At 37.6% G+C, this 27,965-nt stretch overlaps 1 protein-coding gene across 1 annotated transcript in view; it reads left to right on the top strand.

The window, feature by feature from the left end:
* Positions 1-27,462, top strand: part of LOC143711389 (spermatogenesis-associated protein 16-like) — a 67,469-nt gene extending 40,007 nt beyond the window's left edge. Inside the window, exons 5-10 of the mRNA XM_077202840.1 lie at positions 1,242-1,389; positions 5,364-5,513; positions 7,048-7,160; positions 10,647-10,811; positions 16,099-16,182; positions 27,105-27,462. Of these exons, the coding sequence (XP_077058955.1) occupies positions 1,242-1,389; positions 5,364-5,513; positions 7,048-7,160; positions 10,647-10,811; positions 16,099-16,182; positions 27,105-27,299 (855 nt within the window). The 3' untranslated portion in view covers positions 27,300-27,462. The remainder of the gene's footprint in view (positions 1-1,241; positions 1,390-5,363; positions 5,514-7,047; positions 7,161-10,646; positions 10,812-16,098; positions 16,183-27,104) is intronic.
* The last annotated feature ends 503 nt before the right edge of the window (positions 27,463-27,965 follow it).

The following is a 27,965-nucleotide window of genomic DNA, read 5'->3' as shown; positions in this document are numbered from 1 at the left end:
TTCACAGACCACATTGCTAAAACTGCCCGGTCCTGCAGATTTGTTCTGTACAACATTAGGAGGATCAGGCCCTTCATATCGGAACAGGCTACACAACTCCTTGTCCAAGCCTTTGTTCTATACAGATTGGACTATTACACTGTCAAACCTCTGGTACTGATCCAGAATGCTGCAGCTAGAATGGTCTTTAACAAACCTAAGAAAGCAAACATCACACCTCTCCTCATAAACTTGCACTGGTTGCCAATCGCTGCTCACATCAAATTCAAGGCTCTGATGTTTGCCTACAGAACAATCCCTGGCTCTGCACCCCTATACCTAAACTCACAACTTCAGACCTATGTGCCCTCCAAAAGCTTGGATTCTGCAAGTAAACAGCGCCTTGTGGTGCCATCTCAAAGAGGTACAAAATCACTTTTACAGACCTTTACCTGGACTGTTCCGTGCTGGTGGCATGACCTGCGTAATTTAACCCGAGCTACTAAGTTTTAGCCATTTTCAAGAAACTGCTGAAGACGCATCTCTTTCATCAACACTTGACCCATTCATAATAACACTTACTTTTCTACATCTATTTTTTTTTTTTAAACAAAAGAACCTTGCTACATGTACCTTGCTAAACTAACTAGGGACTGGTCACTGCACTTGCATATTACTGCCCTATTGTTAGTTTGATTGCTTCTATTGCTCTCCTCATTTGTAACTTGCTTTGGATAAAAGTTTCTGCTAAATGATTAAATGTAAATGTATTATGCTATACTTACTTCATTAACAATGTTTTCAAAATTTCCCATCCAATGTTTTTTGTGAATTCAAAATGGCATGACTGTACGTAATGCAATATTGTCAAAGCTAGATAACATGCTATCATTTTCTATTTGATATTATTGAAAAATTATTATAATTGTATAATATTCTGACAGGAGGTGACTGATAATCTCAGACAGTCACAAACCAAAGGCTTGAATAAGAAATAAATCATAACTCTTAATAAGACCTGGCACACTTTTGATTTAATCACTTCTGTTTTTTAAAGTATAATTACGTTTTACTTAAAAATGATCAAAACCATATGCCAGTTAGACAAGTGCCAAAACAAAATATAAAAGCTAAATTATCATCAGGCAGGAAATATAATAAAATCACATTGTGCATTTCAGTAACATTTCAGTAGGCATAAGTATTTATTATCTGATTATTTGTAAATTAAAAACAAATCCTAATCCTATTTTCTCTCACAGGGGCTCCTGGAGGAGGCGCTGATTATGGAGGAGAATTTCTCAGTCATGTTCACTCCAAGCTTTGGAAAGCCGTCCTCAAACACGATCGAGAAAGCAGAGGAGGCCTTCCGGAAGCTTCACCCAGCCTTCACAGACTACATATTTACCGGTACGAGGAAATTAAGACACTCCGAATACATTGTCTGCTTATTAAATAGTAAAAAAAAGACCTCCAACAATGAAGCACTCGAGTTCACAGGCATTAGATTGTGTCTAACTAATAGGTTTGTCTAAGGCAGGTGTTGCCCTAGCAACAGGTTGTGAATTAGTGTGGTTTGCGGCATGCGGGGATGTGAGGCAGCTCTCTTTGTTTATCAAACACTGAGGCTTGAGCCGCTCACACAGGCAGGTCAAGAGCACACCTTCATGTTTCAATTAGCCTGCTTCTTTTTCAAACACCCCCATTATGAACAAATCTATAATCCAGCATTCGGTTTGTATTTGTTATCGAAATCCTGACCTTAGACCTAAATTACTTCAAATTGCACACTTTACCCAACCATTTACACCGTATATCGAATGCGTTATTATAGCTCTGGGTGATTGTATGCTTGTTAGGTGAGCAGAGTTGTTAATTTAATTTGTAAATTAGTGTTGCCTTTGAGATTGTCAGTAGAGGTCATTGCATTGTAAGGCATGCAAGCAGAGTTTTTGCTAGATAGAGAAACTGGATTTTTTTTTAAAGGGTAACTAAACCCCTGATCAGAGCCTGACTCCACCCACTGGCAATATTTGAAAAATGCTGGAGAAGTGGGCAGAGCCCAGCGGAGGGGGGCGTGCACCTGAGACGCATCTCTCTGTATGGAACTTGCCTATGTCACCAACAACCCCTTACGTCACGAACCACCCCGAACATCCAATAGGAAAATTCAACTGCAGTAGCCACCGTTCAACCTGAAGAGGGCAGCACTCAGACGTTTTTACACCATATATTGTAGAATTAAAACACTTTATACACAAATGTCAAAAAAGTTACTCAAATCAATGAACAGCATTTATGAAGCTCCATTCTTACAGATCATTAACTAAAAAAAGTTGGTTTAGGGTTTAGTTACCCTTTAAAACGAATCGTTTGAGTGAATGTTTCAATGACTTAATAGTGTTGGTTTGTTTTGTTTTAGAATGAATCTGTGTTTTTGAATGAATCACTGAATGAATGATTCAATGATTGACACATTAAGTCTTGTTTCGTTCCTAAATTAATCTGTTTATCATCACTTGATTGAATTATTCACTGACTCATTCATGGAATTGCTCACTTGTTATGTGTCTGAATGAATCTGTGTTTTTGAACGAATTAATTGAATGAATGCTTCAATGATCAACTTATAAATACAGTCACTTGTTTTTGCTCCATACTGAATCAGTGTTTTTGAATTAATCGATTGAATTTTCAACAAATCAGTCACTTGTTTGTTTTTTGAATTAATTACTGTTTTTTTAAAGAAACAATTGAATAAATGTTTCAGTGATTCATTCATAAACCCAGTCACTTGTTTTGTTCCTAAATTAATCAGTGTTTTTTTTATCAAATTGTTTGAGTGAATTGGTTGAATTAATGAGATAAATGAGTCACTCACAAAGGCAGTCGCTTGAGTTGTTCTTAAATAAATCAGTGGTTTTGAGAAAATCGTATCCCAAACGGCAACATAGATCCGGCACACATCTGGTACGTGTTGAATCCACAGATACCAGAAGTGGCTCGGATCTGGGCCTACACTATGTTGCTGTCTGGGATGATTGATGAGTTGATTCAATGAATTGTTCATAAAGTCGCTCACTTGTTTCATTTCTCAAAGAATTAGGGGCTGCTCACACAGAACACGTTTTTTCCATTCCATTTGCGTTACTTTTCCATTGTTTCCATTGTTTTTCCATAGAATGTAAACGCGCGCTAGACGGACGTGTATAACTGTTGCGCTCACATTTTTTACAGCATCTTGCGCTAAAGTTAAAATCAGTTAAACTTTTAAATAACATGTCTCGAGAACTTCCGTTTATTCACGATTCCAGTGTGCGAACGAGGCCTTGGTGTTTTTGAATGAAGCAGTTGAATGAATGATTCGACTATTCAGAAAGTCACTTGTTTTGTTCAGTGAATCAGTGTTTTTAAATGAATGGTTTGAATGATTTTATAACTCATTCATAAAGTCGGCCACTTGTTTGTTTTTTGAATGAATCACTGTTTTTGAATGAAACAATTGAATGAAAGTTTCAGGGATTCATTAATAAACCCTGTCACTTGTTTTTGTTTCTTAATGAATCAGTCTAATAGCATTCACTCAAAAGATTTGTTTAAAAACACAAGTATCAGCACCACTCTTGGAACGGCACTCGGCCAATCAGATTTGAGTATATTTACAAAAATATACAATAATAATAAAAATATATATAATAATAATGATAACAATATATAGAATTAATAAGATACAGTACATAGAAACCTCCTGCGACTAAGTAGAGTCTCTGGGTTATGGGCATTAAATGGCAAGAATCTGCGATTTTTTTCTGTTTTTTTTTTTCTTTTAAAGCGATGCTCAAGAAATACACACTAGTGACGCAAATGTTATGCCTTCCCCTGGTTGGATCAAACAATTCAAAGACCTCACGGAGGCACAGTAGAAAAACATGTCTGAGAGCATTCCACTTTATTGAACGTAGATTTTCCAAGAAAATTTCGGAACACCCTGACACAGCAGGCTGTCTGTCCCCAGGACACAATCTTATGATGCATTCACACCGCAGCACAGACACCCTCCTGAAAAGGCCACAAAAAACTAGATAAGATGAAAAGCTGTATATTGTAAGGAATAGTTCAGTTTTGTCATCATTTACTCACATCATTTATTTCTTCCCAAACCACTATAAATTCTTCCTACCACAAAAGGGGATGTTAAACATGATGTTCACATTGCAAACAAACAAAGTGAAGGGTTATTAGGGAGTGCCATGCTTCAAAAATGATTCGCACAAAAAAATGCATGCAATTTTAAAAGAAGAGCAGTGTGAACATTATGGAAAAAATCTCCTTTTGAATTCCACATGAGAAAAAAGTTAATACAGAATTGGAATGACATGAGTGTGAGTAAATAATAGCAGAATTTAACTTTAAATTTATAATATAATACTGAGTCAGTCTGTGAAATCTGCAACACACAAGATATTTGTAAAGATAACTTTTTTTTAAACCGAGAGGATGTCCATTGAGGAGTCATCAGTTCCCTGCTGTGTCTACATTCTTATTCCTCAGGGATGCAGCTTTTTTTTTTCTTTTTTTTTTTACCATGTATATTCTTTTTTAACTAATTAAATTAGCATAATGTTCACCGTTGTGGAAAAATAATCCTGCATGACATGAATATGTGACACTGAAAGACACGTTGGATTTAAATGCAGTACCCTGGAGGAGAACAGTCACTCATCACAGGGTTGTCAACATCCATGTCAGTTCAGCACTGTGCTTAACCAGCTCTGAAAAATGGTTGCGGTCCTTTTATTTGACTATGTAACGCCTTTAGCCATCTGTTGATGCAATCTCTCTGAAAGAAATGTACGATTTGCATTAAAATAAGGCAAGTGAAAGAAGATAATGCCACTTTTAGCATCAATTCAACTAAATTAATTTAACATTGATCAAATCTCTGCATCTATGATCTAGTTCAGTGATTTTTAAACTGTGGCCAGCTAATGCAGTAGCAAAATGTTTTAATGTACAAACGTAAACAAAAACAAACAATTTAATTTACTACTATTACCGTCAACTAGATAAAATCAACATGGCCCAATATGTAAAACTAGGCTTTTAGGCTTTTTTGTTGTTGTTGTTGATCAAATGTAAATGGAACTTAGCAATGCAAAACCCACCAGCATGATGCCAGAGTATTGCAGGTGGCTACCAAGCATTGTTTTGCGGTTGCTAACAGGTTCGGAGTGACCTTTAGTGCGTTTCTAAGTTGATATGGTGTTCCAAGTGTTTCTTGTTGTAGAGAAAAGATAGATAGACAGATAGACAAACAGACAGACAGACATATATTGGCTGTTTCAGATTTAACAAATTAGTAACTAATCTTCATCCCTATCTAGACCCGTGTGGAGGTCATTTATTGCCTCAGACAACGGACTGGAGTCAGCCTTCATCCACACAGAGTTACTACCTCACCCTTGGCTTCAGAAGGAGAGAGAACGGAGACTTCCTAAATAAACTGCTCCACATGAGCTGTCCCGCATTCACAGGTTGGTGTGGTCTCTCTATTAGCTGAAGGGAATTTATGATCTACATTTTCAGACCTCCTGCTCACAGAACACAAGCTGAAGACTTTTAGCACTGTGTGTTCATAGTGTTGATAAGATGAAGGCTCTCAGAGTGTGCTGAACAGGACGGGTATAATCACAGCCACACAATACATTTTTGACATCACACACTTATCTGCTTGGGTGACATCCTTATGAGCTCTCAGTGTGTACTCTCTTGTGAAAGAACATGAACGCGTATATGCTAACCTCAGGCAAGCTAAATGGATCACAAAGCTTACGGCGTCGAATACGCAGTGCAAATAGACCTCTCAATCTTCACAGCCATTACAATGACAAAAATGTTTTAATACAATCCCAGAGGGATCGTTTCTATTCTGGTCACACTTTTTCACCACAATGACTTTGTTAGGTCAACAAAAAAAAGAATTATCTAGTAGTGCATGGGAAATCGGTCCAATTGAAATCGAGGGCTAAGGCTGTGTCATATGTTAAATGTGCAGACTGACCTCCAAGGTCACACCATCATCGTCTTTCAAGAATGAGAAACTCCTATTAACTCAGCCCTTTTCTGTTCTGTTTAAGCAGACAAGAGATTACAGGGACCAATCAATGTATTGACATCAATGGCATAAAATCTCTCAATTAACCTTGGTTCGTGAAAAGCCAGAGAGGCAAAGATGTCGAGGCTGAACTGCCGCCAACCAGCCTGCACAGAAAAGCTTAAGCTGTGTTTGTGAACGATCTCTATTAAGAGGAGGGAAATCTCTGGCATTTGTGTAATGTATCAAAGGTACAGCCACAGCATGGGTCATTATACTAATCAATCATCCTCAAGATTCTGTAACAAATTCAAACTTCTTTTGCAAAGGTACTATAACTGCCACCTATTTGCAACTCGTCATAATATTTTGTATGCTGCGCATGTGTTTACCTGCAGCATCACTAGGATGAACAACAGTTTTTATTAGAATACGTGGATGTTTCACATGCTCTGCATATAAATTAACCCATGTATCTCGCTAGGGTTTCGGGCCCTGAAATCACTGTCCTGGGGGCCCTTGGGGGAACGTTTGTGAGCCCCCAGGGATTAGTCTAACTTTTCCCCCAGCTAGTGGTGCTGTTAGCATACATAATATTATGAAGAGTTGATGAAAATTCCACTTTTATCCTTAATGGGTGGTAGATTATTCAGCATTATGCCACCTAAACTCTTGAACTCACTCCCACTGAGCCTCCATAAAACTAACTTCAACTTTTCTTTTCTGTTTTTGTGTCTATCATCTTGAATGGCATGAACATTATTTTTGCTTATTTTTCTACTAAAATATAATTATTTTACTAAATCCTAAAATGTTCTGTTTATCTTCAAGGGTAAATCACAGGTGATTTTGATGTGGTCTCAGACATTTGGTGCCTAATGTAAATGATATACTGTCATTCGTAAGATTTATTGAACATTTACTCAATTTTGGTCTGATGGTTTTTTTTTTTTTTTTTTTTTTTTTGTTTACAGGTCAAAGATCTCCATTCACCTCTCCCAGCTTTAGAGACTTGGAAAAGATGTATGAGATACAAGGAAAGAAGATCCTGCCAGTTCTAGATTTTATTAGGTGTACCAAGCTAAGTGTGGGTATATATTTATTTTCTTGTGAGATCTAAGTGACTGTCCAGCAGGATATGTGTAAGTATTATACTCCATACCCTGGTTCCCAGGGTGTTGCTTTGCGTTTGTTAAAGGGCTAGTCTACAATTTGTTTTTATTATTTCATAATTTATGTAAGCGTGGGGCCTGCAACCCCTTCAACCCCTAAAAAATAAATCCATACTAGTTTGGAATTACAAAAGAATGCGTGAATTACGGCAGAATTTTCATTTTTGGGTCAACTATCCATTTAAAGTGTTTTGAGAGATTTTAGCATGTTGTTGTGCGTTTACTTTTTGCCTTAGGTTAAAATAGCTTCATCGATGCAAGTGACAGTTAGGCCTATATGAGATTTTTCGGTTTGTTGTATCGTCCACCAGACAATAATGGTCTGATCACTTAAAAAAGTAATCGCGCTCAGTTCGGCAAGCCTCAAAAGAAATTATTGGGTTAGGAGTTTGTTCAAATCATTAATAAAAGTATGAAAATAGTGCTAGTGATTCTTGCCTTAGCTAACACCATCAATTATATAGACTTCTGGGCCATCAATGACTAACAAGCCCTTGCTGTCAGTATCCCTGGCATTTCAGTGATCACTAATAATTGCAATCTTTCTCCAAACTCACAATGGTCTACTGGAGACACAAACATGCCCAAATATGAAGTTTTCATTTCATTTGGAGCCTGAACTCTCAGGGTGTTTATTTCAGAGGACTGTGATTGAATTAGAGCAGCAACGGCAAATATTTGATTGGCCCAGACACAACGCTAAATTACATTAGTCAGTTATTCTCCAGCTGAGAACAGCCATCAGCTCTCGATTAAAACACAGAGTTGATTTCATCTCCAATGTGATGAAATTTGTGGCAACACATTCATTTTAAGAATGAAGACCTCAACTTGTCAAGCAGTACAGCCGCTCAGTTCTGGATCCACACACACGCTCCTTTGCTGACTCTCAGAATCATACAAATATATAAATTATAAAGTACTGTTCATCAATATTAAATTATCCCAGGGCATTTTAAGATTTATTTCATACATCAAAGTTTCTGAAATGACAGCTTCGCTGCGTCCATGCCCAAACAGAAAGAGTGTATGTACACAGAAAGATATAGGTTTATATAAATTGAACATATGAAGAAATAAATTAAAATTAACAAATAATTGTGATTAATTTGATTTATTGAGCAGCATATCCAAAAATGACTAAATGCCCTAATATATACTTTTAGCTCCTTTTTGATAATATATGGTTAAAATATAATTCATATTAAATTACATAAATAATAGATTTCATTTTTTTTTTAAATCTAATAGAATCCAAAAGAAATTGTTTTAATTGAATATATATTAAATAAGAGCAATGAACACTCTATTCTTGCTTCCTTCTTTCTCTCTAACCAGCTCAATGTTTCGTCTGCTTGGCTTATGGAAAGTAAACAGTGTGCTGTGATAAAAAAGCCCCAAAAACTGAGACAGTAGTAGTGAAAAATGATGCATGCTGGGGGATATGTGTTGGTAATAAAAATGACCATAAAGTGGATGAATGACACTGGAGAGTAACAGAGCTCACACGAAATAAAAGGAGTCTAGAAAGGCATGAAGTGGAGCATCATTTAGACAAGAGACCTCGACAGGCCAAAAACGGTCCGCAGGGCAAAGCGGTAAAGAGACGACCTTGGGATGGGGGTAATGGGGGGGCTGGGGGGTTGAGCGTATGACAAAATAGCAGAAGAATAGCAGTTTTTCAACTTGACTTCCAACATTTTGTGGCCTTTTGTCAAGTTTCAGCATGAGAAGAATGTGTGTGTAACACAAGATGCCAAAAGGTATTTGACATAATGAATCATCAGGGAACATAGAGTTGCTTTTGTAGCACTGAAGCGGCGTGTGAAACGGCTCTGAGGGACGCTTTGGCACGGGGAGCTGTCAGTTTCAAACAAAAGCGGCGTATGCTGACACTTTTTAAAAGTGTTTGTTCTTCTTCTTTGTATTGTTATTCTCTGTAGAAAAGGTCAGCGTCCCCTTTTCAATTTATAATGACTTCATTTACATACAGCACAAGTCAGGGCATCAAGGAAACATGACAGAAGCACACTTGTACACATACAACCCAATAAAAACACATTCAGGCACCATTAACACTTCATGAAATCCCGTCTGTGACATTATCTGCAGCGCGTTTTATGTGGAAGTCAAGCGATGCATGGGATTTGTGTTGAGAGATGCGTTAAAGTCCTAATGCGAGTTGTCTGATTTGTCTCTCTACTGTTTGAAGGAGTCTACTTTCTTAAGGATTGGTTACATTGAATTAATGTAGCGCTTTTTTTTTTGTTCAATATTTTCTGTGGTATGCCTATAGTTCACCCTAAAAATTCTGTCATTATTTACTCACTGTTATGTCTGATATTTGGAAAAATATAACAGGAACTTGTGGCAAACACCATTGCTGTCCTTTTGAGCCATCCAGCGCTTCACACTCGAAATGTTCATCTGCTGGCCTTTTATACACAAGAAGTGCATTTATGACACTTACTGGACTAATTTTCATTCTTGGTTGAACTATTCCTTTAAAGGTGAAGTGTGTAATGTCTGCACGTCACTTTGTAGGCAAACCGGCAGTTAGCATCACACTGGGTTCCCTCGACAAAAACCCAATAGGATTTTTCCATAGGCTTTTGGATTATCGCAAAGAACAAGCTCTGTGATCAACAAAAGTTGATGATACTTACACGTTTTGTCCAACAAGATATGCATCACAGATTAACATTCATTAACATGAATTTTTGAAACCTAAATGCTGTCGCCAGAGGTAAAAAGCTAAAGGTAGGCTATAAACGAAACTACACCATGGTCCCACGACTTCAACGTCACCATCACTAAGTTTCCGACAACTCTGTTTTTATCGAAAAAGCATTTTCCTAGAACGTTTGAGTTAGAATAGTTTATAAGAGCACAATTATGAGCATTTACGAGGCTTTAAAAGCGGACTGAGTTTACCTGTTATTTTTATGTCCTCGACAGCCTCTGTAGTCCCATTTGGCCACTTGTTAGCAACCACCTTTTTCAAGACATGTAACAGCTTTAAACAATCACGAGTGGAGTAATACTGATGTATTTTATCTCGTAGAATAAAACGTGAAAGTGTCTTGCTCTTGTGTTCACCACGGACCTTATTTCAGCCATTTAACCAAAAACCCATTCAAAAAAAACATTGACTTTAGGACGATGGAACCGGAAATGCTAAAATGCTAACTCGTTTCTTCGTTTTGGCTTACAAATTTACGTGATACCTGCACCACTCTATTGTTGTTCAAAAAGCAAGCAGTCCTGCCCCGAAGGCACTGGTTGTGCCAGTGTTCAAACAACCAGATTGCAATTCCATTTGGTGCCATTAGTGGCACAGAAACTATAAGTGTGTTTTTATACGTTCATATAAATGAGCATGTGTTTTGGTTGGTGTCTAGGTGGGCTTTTCCACAGGATCTGGACTCATGGAGAGGCTTCAGTATGCTAGTGTCCTGGGACAGCTGAATAGGTTCATAGAGCATACACATGTACTACAGTACACTCTGGCTGAGCTGGCGGTCGCACCCTACCTGCAGGACATCGGCCCTTCTGATGCAGAGCTGGTGAGTCAGTTACTTTTTATTTCTGCCCTCACTCTATTAAAGTCGTCATGAAACGGAGGTCGAGATCGTCTTTTCTTCCTTATTGTGACCTATATCCGAGTGAAATGACTTCTCAAACTAGAAAAACTAGGATGGGACTTGATTTTGTCCATTGGGAAATGATTTGAATTGTTGGTTATCGTTTGAATTTAAAAAAAGTGCACTGATAAATCATTTATTTTAAATACTGTCAATTTTCATTTCATGATGACTTTAAAGAATGTTTTTCTTCCATGGAACACAAAGGAAGATATTTTGAAAATTGTTGATGATGCAATTTCCCATACTATGAAAGTGAATAATATATCTAAAAATATCAAAAAAGCATTAATTGTATTGAATGTTTTAAAATGTATTATTAGTGTATATATTTGCAGATAATATAGTATTAATAAAAGGCCATGTAAGTCTACTTAAAGGTTAGTTCACCCAAAAATGAAAATTCTGTCACTCACCCTCGTGTCGTTCCAAAGTCATACCCTTAAGGCTTTTGTTTATCTTCGGAACACAAATGAAGATGTTTTGATGAAATCTGAGCTTTCTGTCCCTCCATTGGCAAGAAAATTGTTTTAGTTTTTTTTTGCGCAAACAAAGCACTTCATAAATTGAGGTTAAACCACTGGAGTCACATGGATTAGCTACTTTAAGGATGTCTTTACAACATTTCTGGGGCTTGAAAGTGATCGTTGCTTAGGCTGTCAATAGAATAGAATAAGTTTGTGAGAGAAACTTAAATTTAAGCTGTTATTAACTGAAAATCTCATTTAAGCCATGGTTGTATGAACAAGAGCAGCATGGGCATTCTGCTATTAATAACTCCTTTTGTTTTCCATGGAAGAGAAAGTGGTAAGAGTTTCATGTATTTGTATCCTCTCATGGCAGGATTGTTTATTTTATCGGGGTGAAAAATTCCTGTAGCGAATTCTTGGATGCCGATTTTTACTTTTCTCTTGTGCTTTTTAATGTCACTCGATGAAAGAAAGAAAAAAAGTTACATGAAAACAAAGCTATTCTCCTCATCTCCAAACTTCAAACGAATGTTCCTCCAAAAGGCATTCATAATATGCAGATAAACTGCTGCACAGGGCCAGGCTTGCTCTCCGAGTACAGGTGGAGGAAGCAGACAGCTGGAATGAGACGCGGTGGTGATCCCTGGTGTGTGCATGCAATGAAAAATACAAGAATGAAATCAAATCAAAGGATTATAAACATCCTCTATCGGATTCAGATCAGTCTGAAGTGGGAATTTAGTCTAAATGCACATTTACGTAGAGATCTTTCTTTTATTTCTTTTTATCGCTATTTAAGTGTTCCCCTTGCTGTGAACAGGCTGAGCTACTTATGCAGATCTCTTGATAGCCCTGGGCGATTCTAGGCACACTTAACACTGATCTAAGAACAGTTTTAGATGGTAACTGCTCTCACTGGGCTCTACCCAAGCTGGTAGAGCCCAGTGTCCCATTCACAGACAAATGGCTCTAGCTGGTTCTTTTTAGTGATTTTTTTAGTAGCCTACCATCACAGAGAGGCACAAAATCACTAATGATTTTGTTCACTGTTAATGGTGGAATGATCTTCCCAGCTCTATCCCTGACAATATTCAAGAAATAGTTGTAAACTCATCTTTTTCAGAAATGTAATGCATCCTGCTGAAAAAAAAGCACAATTCTTTAATCCCTCCCTGTATTAGCTGTTCTGAACTATGTCTTAAACATTGTATTACTAATACTTCTTGTGTTTATTGGCACTTTAAGATAAATTGCTTGTCGTATTCCTCATTTGCATGTTGCTTTCGATAAAAGTGCCTGCTAAATGAATAAATGTAAATGTGATGAATTTTTTTTTTTTTTTTGTTTGTGAATCAAAATCATACAGCATGACCGGTGTAGTCTGATTCCTGAACGAATGACTCTTCTGAAGTGGCTCTTTTTAGTGAATTAAAAACATACAGTTTAGTGTAATTCCCGAATTAATGACTTCGATAAGTCAGTTCTTTTTAGTGAATCAAAAACATGCTGCACAAACAGCGTAGTTCCGTATTTCCCTAATGAATCATTTAAATGAGTCGATTATTTTAACAAATTGTTCAAAAAAGCGAATTACCTGTTAGAATCAGTCTGACACACTGCCTTGTATAATTCAGCAGTAGCAGAGGGAATTTCTTACATCAGCAAATATACCTAAACAAATCAAAATCAATTCAAATTGAATTGAGAGCTTGTAAATTGCTTGACTTGATTTTTTTTACAAGAAACATTTAATATTATTACACTGTAAAAAATGATATGATCAATAAGTTATGACAACATGTCTTTACAATGCTTTAACTCATAAAATAAGTTGAAATTGCTTAACATTTTGATAAGTTATGCAAGATTCTTGTATATGCTCGCAATGGCATACAATTTTTAGATCAGAAAATCAAGTTAGTCAGGAAGTTATAGACCCGTGTGTTTTAAGGGAGCGATCATGTAACATCATACCACAAGAGCAGAACCAGGCCAACTTGATTTAATAAAGTCTGGAATTATGCACGGCAATAAAACAGCTCTGTTGTGAATATTTATGAGACTGAAAGGGAAACTAACGCAGACAAAGACGACAACCGCTATTGTGCATGTATATACAGAAGTGACGGAATAGAACAGAGAAAATGAGTGAGAAAAAAGAAAGAATAGGAGGAGATTGCATACGTCTCATTCTGGCATACAGTGCTGAAGCACCATAATTGCCTCTTTACTAGATTAGCGCTCCACAGTGGTGAGATTAGCCCAGATCAATAGTGCGTGATGTATGTGAGATTGCGACCAAATCTGCCATGAATGGAGAGCCACGGGGCGTTCAATTACCGTGATGTTTGTATGGGCGCAATACAACACCTCCCAGAATCATACTGACAAATTGCAAAGACCTAAATCAGCAGTTAAGTAGAAGCCTACAATAGAGAAGCACATATATGTATATAAGTAGGCTATATGTATATGAGTAACTGTTGCTTCAAAAGAGGTTCAGAGCCACATGCTGCTTCTGAAAATGGTATGTACTTATAATACATGAGAAGAGAAAAAAAGAATGTACAGAGCGATAATGTGAAGAGAGTGTGTGATGTACAGTATATCGAGAGTGGATTCACTACAAAATCAACTCGCTATACTTTAACAGCACTTAGTAAAGCAGGTGACCAGCCACTGTCACTTCTTGTGCACGTTTAGCACTGCTCTCTGGTTTTTGATAATGAAAATATTTTAAAAATCTAGTTTGAAACACACGTGCCAGGTTATTAATAATCATTAGTATTTTTTTTATGTTTACATTATTTCCACTTTTACTTTTTGTGCTTTTTGAAATCATTTAATAATAACAACTTTTTAGTATTTTAATGAGATTTTCCTCCTATCAATCATGAATAACATACAAGTCTGGAAAAATATTTGCATCATTTTCAACAAAAGGTTGAAAGGCATGAGGCATCAAACTTTTTTTTTTTTTTTTTTACTTTTTCAATTGTGAATATTAGTTTTGTACCATATGATATGAAAAACTGAAAAAATATTGCCATGTCATAGATTTATTATCTAGTATTTTTGTTTGGGTCTACATGGTTCCTCTCTGTGATGTTTTTTCCTTTTTTTTTAAATTTTCCTTCCTAGAGGTTATATCCAGGGCTGGACTGGCCATCGGGCATACTGGGCATTTGCCCGGTTGGCCGACGTGCTTTTTGGGCCGATACAGATCATTCTTTAAAAAAAATCTAAAAAAAATTTTTTTTTATAAACGGCCCATAATACTTGTACATCGGCCGCCCATTCGATTAGTTTTGCTTAATTGGCGGCGCTGGGATCTTTGTGCCGGTGTAATGAAAACACGTAGATGAAACACCACAAAATAGTCAGAGATGGAGAAGAAACGCAAGGAATGTGCAGAGAAATAGCGTGAAAAAAAGAAACGGGCCCTTCAAGTGTCTGATCAGGATATTGAGGAGGATCAGGAGAGAATGAGTGAGTGTAGAGAACTGTGGTAAGCAGAACTAGGCAACTTTCAGAAGAACACAATATAGGCTATGGCTATTACTGTCATGGAATTAATATTATAACTATTATTATGTAGTAGTGTAATGCAGATAGACACTAGCCTATAGCACAGCTAAAAGAGTTTTGAGTTTTTCTTTGGTCAATTTGCACACTGATTATGGGTTGGAGCTCTTAATTTTTAACTCTCAAAGTGCACCAGATTGATGAATTTAACATAAAAAAGCCCAATTTTTGCTTTCCCCCGAACCCCCCTTAAAGGGACACACCCACCACAGATTTACCAAAAATCCTGTCAAACACTGATATTGCTATGCCGATGCAGCTTATAGCTTGTTTTAGGATTCATCATTGTGGAGTAGTTCGATTGTATTTTACAATTAGTAGTTATCTCATCTATTAACTCTTACTCATTCCCACTCACTCATTAGGCTACATGGCATTAGTGGTTTTAATAGGAGTTAGTATAGGCTACATATTCAGGGGCGTGAAAAGATTGTTTGTATTTATGACTATATGTAGTGGGCCAGTCTGGGCCAAAATGCCCGGGCCGATTTTTACTCCCAGTCCAGCCCTGGTTATATCACACTGATTTTGATGTTGCGGACAATTACAATTATTTGTTTATTTATTTATTAAAGAATTCCAATCTTTTCACAAGATTTTTCTTCTATACAATCTAAGGTTGGTTATAGTGCCTTGACACATTTTACTTATCCATAAATATCTAAAAATATTCAAATTAACTTTAACTAAAATCAGCTAATATATATTTTTTGAATGAATGAATCAGTGCCACATCATTGACCCCATTTACATTATTTGTCTATCACGTTCTCTGTTTCTTAAACTCTGTCTCTTTAACTTCCCCTTCCTTCTCTCTCTTACTCCTCCACCCTGGACCTTCAGGTAAATGGGTCTCAGCGTGCAGCCCTGTGTACATTACCATCCGCTGTGCCCTGTGATGGACGAGTGTTGTTCCTCAATTTGTCTACATTGTTTTAGTCTCTTAACCACCTGCCTTGTAAAACCCCAAGACCATCCCTCCCCCTCTCTACCACCCAAAGGGGAACAAGAAGGAAGTCATCATTATATGAGGGATGACTTATAAAAATCAGCTGCCAACAAATGATTTTTAATTAGCTTTTAAGGTGCAGTGTTTAGAAAAGTTATGGCATTTTGTGAACTGAGCAGTGATCATCTTTATCTCCTCCTGGCAGCTGCTGGCTCTAATGGCAGACACCATGGACACCCTTGAAGGCAAGCGGTCTGATCAGGAACGTGTGTGGAATGCAATGCAAAAGGTAAATAGACAGCAAAAGGGAAAAGGACAATGACGGTGTGTGTAGATGGGGCACAAATGCCACTCAGTGCCTGCGCATACACTCCGTTGCACATTGTTCCATACACACTCCTCAGAATTCAAAAAAGACATTTGATATACCAAATCTGAAGGGTAAAATTCATTTTCTGAGGTGGTCTTCAGGGCCTGCGGAGACTTCTTGGCAGGACTGTCATCTCTATTATGGTTAACAAAGTCGTGTGAACTTCAAAATGGCACTTTTGAAGTGGCCAGTTCTTTGATTCTCGTCTATAAATGAATTTCCCCTGTTAATTAGCCTGGCTCGGGATATTCAAATTGTTACTGAGAGTAGGAAATCAAGCCAGGACCCTGGCAAGAGCAGAGTTGAGCCAATGATTCATATTTCATAGAACGCACTGAGCCTTTTGAAATGTTGTTCTGAAGCACCATGGAAACTATTGACAGTGTATGCTAGCCTGTTTACCGTCTTGTGTCTGAATGAATTGAATCTACCTCCCACTCTTGTGGAAGCCTGACCAGAATAGAGACCCTAAAGTTAAGGGAAGTTTGGGTACACTTTGAAGGCTACAGTATAGAAGATTCCAAAAAAAAGGCAGTTCCTCTCAAGGATTCATGTTTATACTGAAATCTGTCGTTATTGAGTCAATTTTGAATGCTTTAAACTTGATAATGAATTTAGTTGGTGCTTTGGAGGTGCTCAGGGAATGCTGGAGATCATGAAAGTTGCAAAAATGTCAGAATATGTGCAGTAGAATATGATGTCATGCTCTATAGGGCTTCTGTTTGTAATAAATAATTATCTCTAAATCAGATTTTTACCTGTGTCGGCAGCTATCGGATCAATTGTAATTATTGGACAAACATATATGTGCATTTTTTTAATATTTAGACCATTACTCGTATTGATTGCAATCAGGATGTGAAGAGAGTTTCAACCACTATAACAAAAAATGCCTACCCTACCTTAAAGGGATAGTTCACCCAAAAATTGAAATTAGCCCATGATTTACATTCATTTTTCTGACGAATGCAATCACAGTTATATAAAAAAATGTCCTGGCTCTTCCTAGCTTTATAATGGGAGTGAATGGGCACCATTTTTTTGAAGTCCATACAAGTGCATCTATCCATCATAAAAGTGTTCCAAACGGTTCCGAGGGGTTAATAAAGGCCTTCTGAAGCGAAGCGTTGATGTAAGAAAATAACCCATATTTAAAACTTCATAGACTAAAATTACTAGCTTCCGGCAGACGGGCAAACATACTTTGACATTGCAAAGGAACTTCAGTGGGCCTTTAAAGCTGTTGACCAGCAATGCTGAATTTTTCAGATGGGCAAACACACCTGATTCAGGTCATCAGCTCTTTAGTAGAGGCTTCAAGACCTGAAATTGGTGTCTAACGGTACGTTTACACGAGAACAATATGCTTAAAACGGAGAAGTTTTTCTTTTGAGTTTTCCGCGTACAGACAACACCATTGTCTAAACGATCCCCATTCACACAGATCCGCGAAAACGACTCAAAACCTTGTATTCTACTGCAAGGCCATTAGATGGCGATGAAACACTGTATAGACTGAACGTGTAATACGGATGTGCATGACGTCTTCATCTTCAGAGATTCGCGTTTTTGTTGTTTACATGGACACCGTTTTCAAAAACCTACACTTTTTCAGGCACCCAAAACGCTGTTGTCGTGTAAACGAACGCATAAAAAGTTTTACGTTGAAAACTGTGTCGTGTAAACAGCCACTCAGTTAACAGTTCTTTCAAAGGTTATTAACTATGTTGGTGTTTCATTTTAGTGGGAGAGTGGAGGATGTTGTTTTTAGGCCAGTGGGGTTATGGGTTGGACTCCAGGGCTCCGTTCAGTCGGGGATTGTTGGGTCTAGAAAGGGAATGTCTTGTCTGGGCCGTAGCGGTGATGAATTACGCTGAGGAAGGAATGATGACACTCACACAGTCAAAGACAGTGCATCAGCGGGTCACTCGCTCTCAGCCACAGCAGCGCCTGTCGCCCTGGGGTTACTGATGGACCCTTATTAATCACTCCATCAGCTGCCCGCACCTCAGAGTCGCTCTGATTACATCACACGCCGCTGCTAAAACACACTCTTCTTTAAAGCTCACACTCTCTCCGGTGGACGTGACCTTTCACTCCAGATCTGTCTCATACATCATCCAGCCAGCATTAGGGACAAAGAGAGTGAGGGAGGAAGAGAGGGCAACGGGCAGAGATAAGGCCCGTCCCGCAGCCGATGATACTTAAATATTAAATCCAGGGGCAGGGGGAAAGACATTTCTGGCACAGCCATGGAGTTCATCACAGTGTAATTGCTCAAGGGCACGACCTCTGGAGGGACAGAGGGGTTGGAAGAAGGTTGCAATTGTGTGTTTCCTGAGATGAAAGATACTGGTCTGTAAAAGCAACAAGCCATATTTACACATACTTTTTTTCTATTTTTTATTTGACAAAGACACAACTTTTTTTTGTTATTGTGAGTTTACACAAATAAAACCCTTTACAGTTTCGATTGATGTATTACTCTTACGTGTGACCAAAAATGGAGTATTTTAAGTTGCTTCCGCTGTTATCAAGAAGAAATGCAAGTGATTGCTCCTCCATGTCATGCAGAAAAGCGCGTAATTTTTTTTAAATTTTATTTAACCTTTATTTAACCAGGTAGGCACATAGAGAACTCATTCTCATTAAAAACGGCGACCTGGCCAAGATAAAGCGTCAAGGTGCAGACAACAAAAAGTTACACATAAAGGACAAAACAATAGATCAACGATACGATCAGTTATACAATCACAAATCCAGTCTACAACATAATTCCAGATGCAATACCTAGGCAAGTTGCCTAGTATGCCAGCAATACAATACAATAAATAAATGAATAAACAAAGAAGACAATGCATTATCTTACACCGAGGAAGAATGTTGACGCTAACATGAACAATGGTGTGACAGTAGGTTGGAAATAAATTTTTTGAAAGAGGATAACGGGACAATAGATTCTAGTCTTAAAGATTTTTTTTAGAATGATGAGTACAAAACGAAGCGTGAATTGCAAAGCGGATGGCACTATGATATAGTCCATCTAGCTTTCTGAGTAGAGTGTTTGAGACTGATCTATAGACCACATCACCAAAGTCTAAGTCGGGAAGAATAGTCATATTCACAAGGGCATGTTTAGCTGGAATAGTAAAGGAGGCCCTATTACAAAAGAGGAAGCCGATCCTTGATTTTATTTTGGATTGGAGTTTGTTGATGTGGGTATGGAAGGAAAGTGAAGAATCTAACCATATCCCTAAGTATTTATAAGAATCAACAAAGTCCAGTACAGACCCATCAAGGGTAGAGATTATTTTTGTACAGGGAGGTCCAGAAAGAGAACGATTAAAAATCATACACTTAGTTTTGCCAGAATTTAAAAGTAAATGGAGACCACTGAGTGAATGCTGTATGCTATCAAAGCTCGCTTGGAGGTTGTCTAACACAGTGTTCATAGTTGGGCCAGAGGTGTAAAGAATGGTGTCATCTGCATATAGATGTATCATAGAATCCCCTACAGCAAGAGCAACATCGTTAATGTATATAGAAAAGAGTATCGGCCCAAGAATAGAACCTTGTGGTACCCCTATAGAAACAGCCACAGGACTAGATAGCAGACCCTCAGATTTAACACACTGAAATCTATCTGTAAAGTAGTTATTGAACCAGGCGGGGCATTGATTTGAAAGACCCAGACTCTTTAGCCTACCAATAAGAATATTGTGGTTGACGGAGTCGAAAGCCTTAGCCAGGTCTATGAAAACAGCTGCACAATAATGTTTACCGTCAATAGCAGATATGATTTATACTTTATTATACTTTATACTTAAAGTTATACTTTGGATACCACATCCACACTCAGCACAAACACTTGGACATGCGCCTAATAATAGCACACATTTATCTAGGTTAATGTTAGAGCGAGCAGCCATGTAAAGTTGTCACTTACATGTTTCAAATAATTAAGCCATATTTGGTCGACAGATGATAGGCGAACGTTTTAATTACTACAAGAACCCGCCGTTAACTATCTGTCCCTCACGGACTGCGTTTTGTTTTGCACCTAACCGACTAATACAATTTAGATCGACTTAAGGTCCGTTCACACCAAGAACGATAACTATAACGATAACTATATTTGCGTCCTCAACAACGAATGATAGCGGTCTGTTTATTCTAAGCTCGCGCGCTGCGATTTCAAAGTGTGTACAATGTCATTGAACATGTTTTCGCTGTTCTTGTTGCATTTACATGGCTTTCACCAGCAGATGGCCTCAGCATTCTATGTTTTGAGTGAAGCTAGTGTAATCGATCTAATAATCTAACAGTGAATTTAGCTGTGTAGTCAATATAGTAGAATAAAAACAACACTGTTTTCACCGCAACTTTAAAGGAAGCAAGACAATGTTGTTGAATCGAGCGCTGGATATCCGAGGTAATACTTCTCACCATTTATTCAGAGGGTATGATATGTTTTCCATATCAATATTCTTGAAAAGGGGCTTGACAGTGGTGGATTTTTCTGGACCTTTGCGATTAACTTCTCCGCAATGTCTGCCATTTTAAATGCACAAGCCCTTAAATTAGAATGGATTCTAAATGGCTGTCAGTGTTTTATTGTTCAACTGAAAAAAAAAATAGTCCCGAAAGTGATCCCAACGATATTTTTTCTCTGTGCCATTATCGTTATTGCTGTGGTGTGAACTCTATTCCTTAATATTGAGAATGATTTTTAGAACTATATCTTTATCGTTATCGTCCTTGGTATAAATGGGCCTTAAGCCTCTTCTAGTCAACTAACGTTTAGTCGACTATTAGGGGGCAGCCCTAAAAACATGTAATGCACACCTAGCCATGGATTATCAAGCTTTAAAATGAAATTGAAAATTATAAATAAAAATGAAATATATTAATAAATACTATATTACATAATACTAAGACAACTCCAAGTACTAAAATTTCCTCCATGTTTGATTCTCAGACATAACTTAATGGCTAATTAAAGCTTCTTCAAAAACAAATTAATATTGAAAATATTATAAATAATATATATATATATATATATATATATATATATATATATATATATATATATATATATATATATATATATATATATATATATATATATAATTATATAATAAATATATTTACTATCACGGTTTCTTGTGCTTTAAAGAACAGATCAGAATCCCAGACAAGAATCAGAGATCAGAGGCATGTAAGAGAAACACAGGTCTGTGGGCACTGCATTTTCTGTTCTGTGTGGCATATGGTCCTCTCTTCTCCCAATTTCGAAGTACTTAATCTTAAACTAAACATTGTGGACCATGTTTTTGAGACGAATTGACTGGATAAATCCCCACCCAGAGGTTTCTAGGGAGACCAAGCCAAAAGATTAACAGTTGCCAAAACATGCCAACCCAGCGCTCAACAAGAATCCGAGCCCAAGGGGAACTTCTGTTATCAAATACTGAATACAGACTGATATCTCAGCATACATACATATAGTCTTGGACATGGATTCCTTTTGTTAATCTCCTGATGTGATCCATCTGCCCTTAGAAGATAAAAAATACCATCATAGCATAAATACCACACAGTGGCCTGATGAGGAGGAGTGATTTGCCAATGCCAAATTTTGAAAAACTTGAGAAAAAAAAAACTGCTGTGAAAAAAATGAACTGCTTCGCATCAAGACATAAAAAGCCTTAATAAACAAGGCAGACATCAAACTTCAAATGCAGCTCAAGTGCTTCAGCCCTTCATTTCCCTCAAATTATTGAGTAGTTAATTTATGAAGCTCAGCAGCACGTCCTTCTCAGAAATACACCAGTACCAGGTTTCATTTCCATCCCCAATTTGTTCTACATGAATCAAAGGGGCATTAAGCAACACATTCTGAACTCCGCGCTGGAGTTCACATATTGAGGCCGTACATGTATTGATTTGGCAGTTTGTTTTTGGAGAGTCATTAGATGCTGTGTTTCGGGCTGTTTTTTTCCAACACACTGTAGTATAAGTGCACATGGGCGTCTTCACATTTATGGGCATAAGCTACAAGTGCTCAGCTCGTTTCGTTCTCTGCCAGCTGCCATCCCATCTATTTCTGACTCCTCCCAGGGGAGGGAGAACAGATATGAGTAATCGTTTCTACATTAAGTCTGCGCTTTGGTGCTTGTCGATTCACTTCGAGAGCAGAGAACAATATGACTTCTGAAAAGACCTCGCGGAAGTGTAACCTTTGACCTCCCGAGATGAAAAACCTCAGGCCGCCTGATCTCCTTAATTTACATATAGGTATTCATACATAATGTTCACACATATATTTTTTGCACATTTAGATATGAACTGAACACAAATATGGCTATATGTACAAAATAGATGTATTTAAGGCACACTATGTAATTTTTCGCCACTAGGGGTCTTTTATTCAAAACAAAGGTGTAGCTTGATGACGCCTTGATTTTGCGGAATCATGGGGTTTGTTGTCTTTACCTCTACAGCCGGTGGAGAATACGAAGGGACTCGGGCAGAAATCATATTCATGGATGACCAGTAATGTATTAAAGATTTATTAACGTTACGAAAGCCGCTGGAGCGGAACGAGGCTGCTGGAGCGATTGCTAATGAGAGACGAGCACAACACAGTTCGGGAGCAGTGACCGCTTCCGATTCTTCTGGTCATGTGTATGTGGGGCAATGCAGCGCTGTTTTATCATATTAGATACATTTAAGTGTGATGGAAGTTGTTATAATGCTACTATATAAGACACTTGTTGCACACTGCAGTGAGCTAGATCGATATTAGGCATGGTAAATATGGTACTCGCGGTAAATCAAGAAAACAACATTTAAACAAAAAGACTAACTGTGTTGGGCTCTATAATAATGATTAGTTTTCTGTCGATGAATGTATCCAAACAGTTGCTCACCTGTCTAATAAAACACATAATATATTTAAGCATCTTTGGTGTTTCCATGGTTTCTACAAAATAAAACCGTAAATCGAGGGTAACGCGGGTATGATGTATTGATGGCGAGGCATGGACAGGGTCCGTGTCCTGGTCTCCATAAAGCCGTACATGTTCAATGACATTGTACACACTGGACATTGGAATAATAAATACATTATTAATAAATGTATAATTACTAAACTGAATTACATGCTCTAATTTAGTATAATTTGGAATAGATTTTTATGCAATTTCAGATTTATTTTAGAAAAATTAAAGTACTTTTTGTATATAAACCGTCAATTTAATATAAATATAAAAACTGCCAATCTAGGACATATATCTATCATGGAAAACAGTCTGCAGTGGTCGCACCACATGATATTTTCAAATTCAGTCAAAATTTACAGGCACAGTATTGGCCACCTAAACAAAACAAGCTAGCTTCCCACAAAAGGTCACTATGAAATTCATAATAAAAAATATATATTTGCAGAAATAACTTTAATATTATTTTTTTAGGTCATACCACATGACATCCAAATGTGGCAACTACATACCAACCATTATAAAGGTATTTGTAATTTTTTCCCCAATTTGAGAGAATTACAAACCTGCTTGCTGCTTCCATTAGTCCTTGGTAAATTGGTATATGATGTAACTTCCTGGTTTGAATAGTTTTCAACATAAAAGTCCCAAAATGGTAGTTCCTTGATGGTCGCACCACATGATATTTCATTAAATGGACATCAACTGACAAAGATTGTTTGTATATTATGATGGAAATATAAATACAAATGCTTTTTTAACAGGATTATAAAACACTTTGGAAATCATGCCAAATAGTCCAGAAAATAAATTTGAATAAATTTAGAGCAGTTTCAAAGACGTTTCCAAAACAGAAGTTATGGCCGGACGGTCACACCACATGATAACTAAATAACTTTAAATAACAAAACAATTACAAATTACTAAAGCTTTTTGAATAGTTAAAGTGAGTACATACATGGGAGAGGTACTACAAATATACAGTATATTTTTATGCATTTAAACCTGTTTTTACCTGAAAAAAATGCAATTGGACAGAAAATTTAGGCGTCATGTCATTGACCCATATATGTTATATACACACATATAAATATATATATATATATATATATATATATATATATATACATACCGTATATATACATTTTACAATTAGATGATAGATTAGAAAGTCACTTTAGTAAAGCAGTTGTCTGATTTAATTTGCTCACGTCAGATAAACAGTGCTCCATCAAAATGGCTTGAACTGCCAAAATATGATTTCACCGGATTTTCTACCCCTAGTTTAGTCTGTTTAATGCACAGAGGTGGCAAAAAATACACCTACCACAATTGCTGCAAATAATGTATGACGCTCAAAAGCTGATCGCTGATTCTCGCATACACAGCCACAGAAAAAAAGCATGCACTGATTTCCTTAGCCATAACCACAGCATAATAAAAAAGTGTTACATTTATTTTTCTATTCACATACTCAAACAGCGACAAAACAATTTCAGCTTTGGCCAGAGTTTCAGACCCCCCAAACTTCATCTAGTGAATAAGTGTCTAACTATGTAAACGGTTAAAAGGCCAGCAGGACTGACAGTCTGACTGCATAATGAGCTTTACTGTATTGTGAAGCAGAGGATGGGCTCTTTGATCGGGGCTCTGTTTCCTCTCTGCCGAGAAGGCCCTTTGTTTTGGGGACTGAATGATGAGCGCTGACAGGTTTGATAGGCATTTTGACAGCTCTCGTATCGCTGCTGAATGCCTAAGTGGTAGCAGGAGCAAAAAGCCAAGACCTGCACACACACAAAAACCAACAGATATGCACAGTAATGGAGAGCTAATTGTTGCTGCAGAGCCGAATCTGTCCGTGTATGAGTGGGTGGGCGGCCACACGGACCAAGAACGAGAAGAAATAAGAAAATGGAATGGTGTTTCAGTAAAAAAATGAGCAAGAGGGGAGAGAGAATACCTTTGAACGTGGAATGACTGTTCAGCCCTCTACTATGGAGCTTTCAGGCCGGTTCCCAGAGGAGAAAAAGCAAAAACCTTCCAAACAAACACACTTGGACTGAATTCATAAGCAAACAGGACTCACCACCTACATATAACTGTGCGTTTCTGAACTTCTGAGCCTTTGACGCGGTCTTCTCTTTCCCTCAACCTTGCTTTTCTTTTCCATATCCTAACTCACATCCCGCATTCACTTTCATATTTCACTCCCCCGTTCTCCGAGAGCAGACATAATAAATTCCCACGGCAAGCCATCTACTCAGAAATGAGAGGTCGAAAGGGGAGCCACTTCCTTTTGTTTTTGAGGAGGTAATGAAGTCTCTAAGGGGGGCGGGGGGTTACTTTACAAGGTTTCAAAAACGTGCTTTTGTGTTGATCTGCAGCCTTCTCAAATGATAAAGCTTGATAAAAATTATGTCATGTCCCTGTCCTCTGATAGTATGTGTTATTGTATGTCTTAAAGCAACGGTTCACCCAAATATTCTCCCTCATGTAAATCTAAACCAGGGGTGTTCAAAGTCGGTCCTGGAGAGTTTAGCTCCAATTTGCCTCATCACAATTGCCAGGAAATTTCTAGCAGAGTTGGGTATAACGCATTACAAAGTAATAAAGTTTAAAAGTTACAAAGTTTCGTGATAATGCAGTAATGTAACTCATTACATTTAAAATGTATGTAATTTGATTACAGTTACTGATGTCAATAAAATTAAGTTACTTGCGTTACAAATGTATTGTTAAGAAAAAAATATTTAGTAAAATGCATTTCTAATCACGTTTGGCCGGCTGCGTCAGTTAATGAGCATGAGCTTTAATGAATTACCGGAGAACGCACTTCATGAGGCAGACACGCAAGGTCTCTCGCTCTCTCCCTCTCCGCCGTGCGCGCGCTACACTGTTTGGAGCACAGTCTCTTCTGTCTCGCATGCACACTCTTGCTCACTCGCTCTAAATTCCGGGAGATTTTGACTAATTTGCGGGCATCAGGGAGTCAATCAATATCAATATGCGGGAGACACTTGGGATGTCTGCAATATTAAACTACGGAAAGAACTGAGTGTCACTTTGTAGTGTATTCTTGTAGTTTTAATAGGTTTTCAAAGTAACTTGAAAGTAAAATAATAAGTAATCTGATTACTTTTTACATGCAGTAATCAGTAATGTAATCAAATTACAATTTTAAAGTAGTAATTAGTCATTTGTAGTGGATTACTTTTTTTGAGTAACTTACCCAACACTGGTTTCTAGTATGCCTGGAAAGAGCTTGAGTGGCTGGTTCAGGTGTGTTTAATTGGGGTTGGTGCAAAGGAAATATTTCTAAGCTTAATCCTGGCAGAAAATTACAGTTTTTGCTATGGATTGTTTTTTTTTTCTTACCGTGTGTGGTAAAAGCTAAATTAACAGCTTTGATTCAAGTCAAAGCTATTATTATTTTCAAATATATAATACTTTATTAGGGCGTTAAAGGAATATCAATAAGCTAAAGTTGGAGCAAGAACAATCTTTGCTTAGTTGTGTTGGTGGCCAGGATGTTGTGGCCCTCATCCACACAGGGTTCGGGAAAAGTTTGATTTTCCAGCTCGCTCCGTTATTGGTGAATAGTTGGCTAAGGCGAACGCTAGGCATACGTCACGACCAGACGTTAGCGATTGGTTATGGCAGATCCAGAGTGACTCTGGGCAGATCCAATAGTTATAGACTTCAATAGAGTACCCGCCTACAAGGAAGTTAACGCTTGTCAATGGAGCGGTGCCAGACACTATGTACAAATGAAATGTACAAGAGACTGGTGGGACCAGGCTAGAGCAAATCCTCATGTTTGGCTGAACTTTTCTTTTACAGGTGGAAGCAGTGAAGGATATGCTTTATCAGTTAGAGGAGACCTATCTGAAGAAGAAGGCACTGAGAGCCACCAGACAGCAAAAGGCTAAAGAGAAGAAAGCCCTAAAAAAGACGTCCCCCAGGAGTCCCGCCACACCGCCCCAGGGCGAACTAAATGCAGTGGCCCGACCCTCAGCCCAGTCATCCAATAAGTGAGAACCTTCCGCCACCCACAGACACTTATCTTCTGCCAGGAAGTAGGACACTCCACCAGGCCATTACTCCACCCTGACGGAAATAAATGAGCTTTGCAGGGCGAACCATCATTTAGATCCGTCTTTTCTCAAACCATCCCACATTTGTGACTCTAGAAAACCCCTTCCCCACAACTCCCCCTTCCTGGGGTCTGTTTCTCTTATGTAACCATTCATATAGAATATGGACACAAATTCACCGCAAATTTCACCGCAAATTCAATTGGAAAAATTAAGAAATTACTGTATATTTTGTCAAAAGAAAATGAAGCCTGTTTTTAGTTCCAGTAATATTTTTTTCTTTGACAATTAAGCTCATTTTCCACCTAAATTGTCATTACCATAATGTGTTTGACATGTTACTCTTGATTTTATTGAAATCATTCTTGGTATTCTCAATTATGATCCTCATTACACTGTAAGAATATGTTGTCTAAAAATCCCCCTCATGTTTTAACGTTGAAATAACTGATTCTGTTCAAGTCAAATATATTATTTAAAATGACTTGCACCAGTAAAGGTAATTTTAAAATCAACTTTTTTGTTGTTAAAGAATTATTATAAAGTTATTAAATTTTTTTGCGAACAATTGTTTTTTTTAAATTAAATAATCGGTTACAAAAAGAAA

The sequence above is a fragment of the Siphateles boraxobius genome, unplaced genomic scaffold, assembly GCF_051911475.1.
Source record: "Siphateles boraxobius isolate OS27281-9 unplaced genomic scaffold, OSU_SipBor_1 5, whole genome shotgun sequence".
NCBI classification, from domain to species: Eukaryota; Metazoa; Chordata; class Actinopteri; order Cypriniformes; family Leuciscidae; genus Siphateles; species Siphateles boraxobius.
This window is presented reverse-complemented; position numbering and strand designations above follow the sequence as displayed.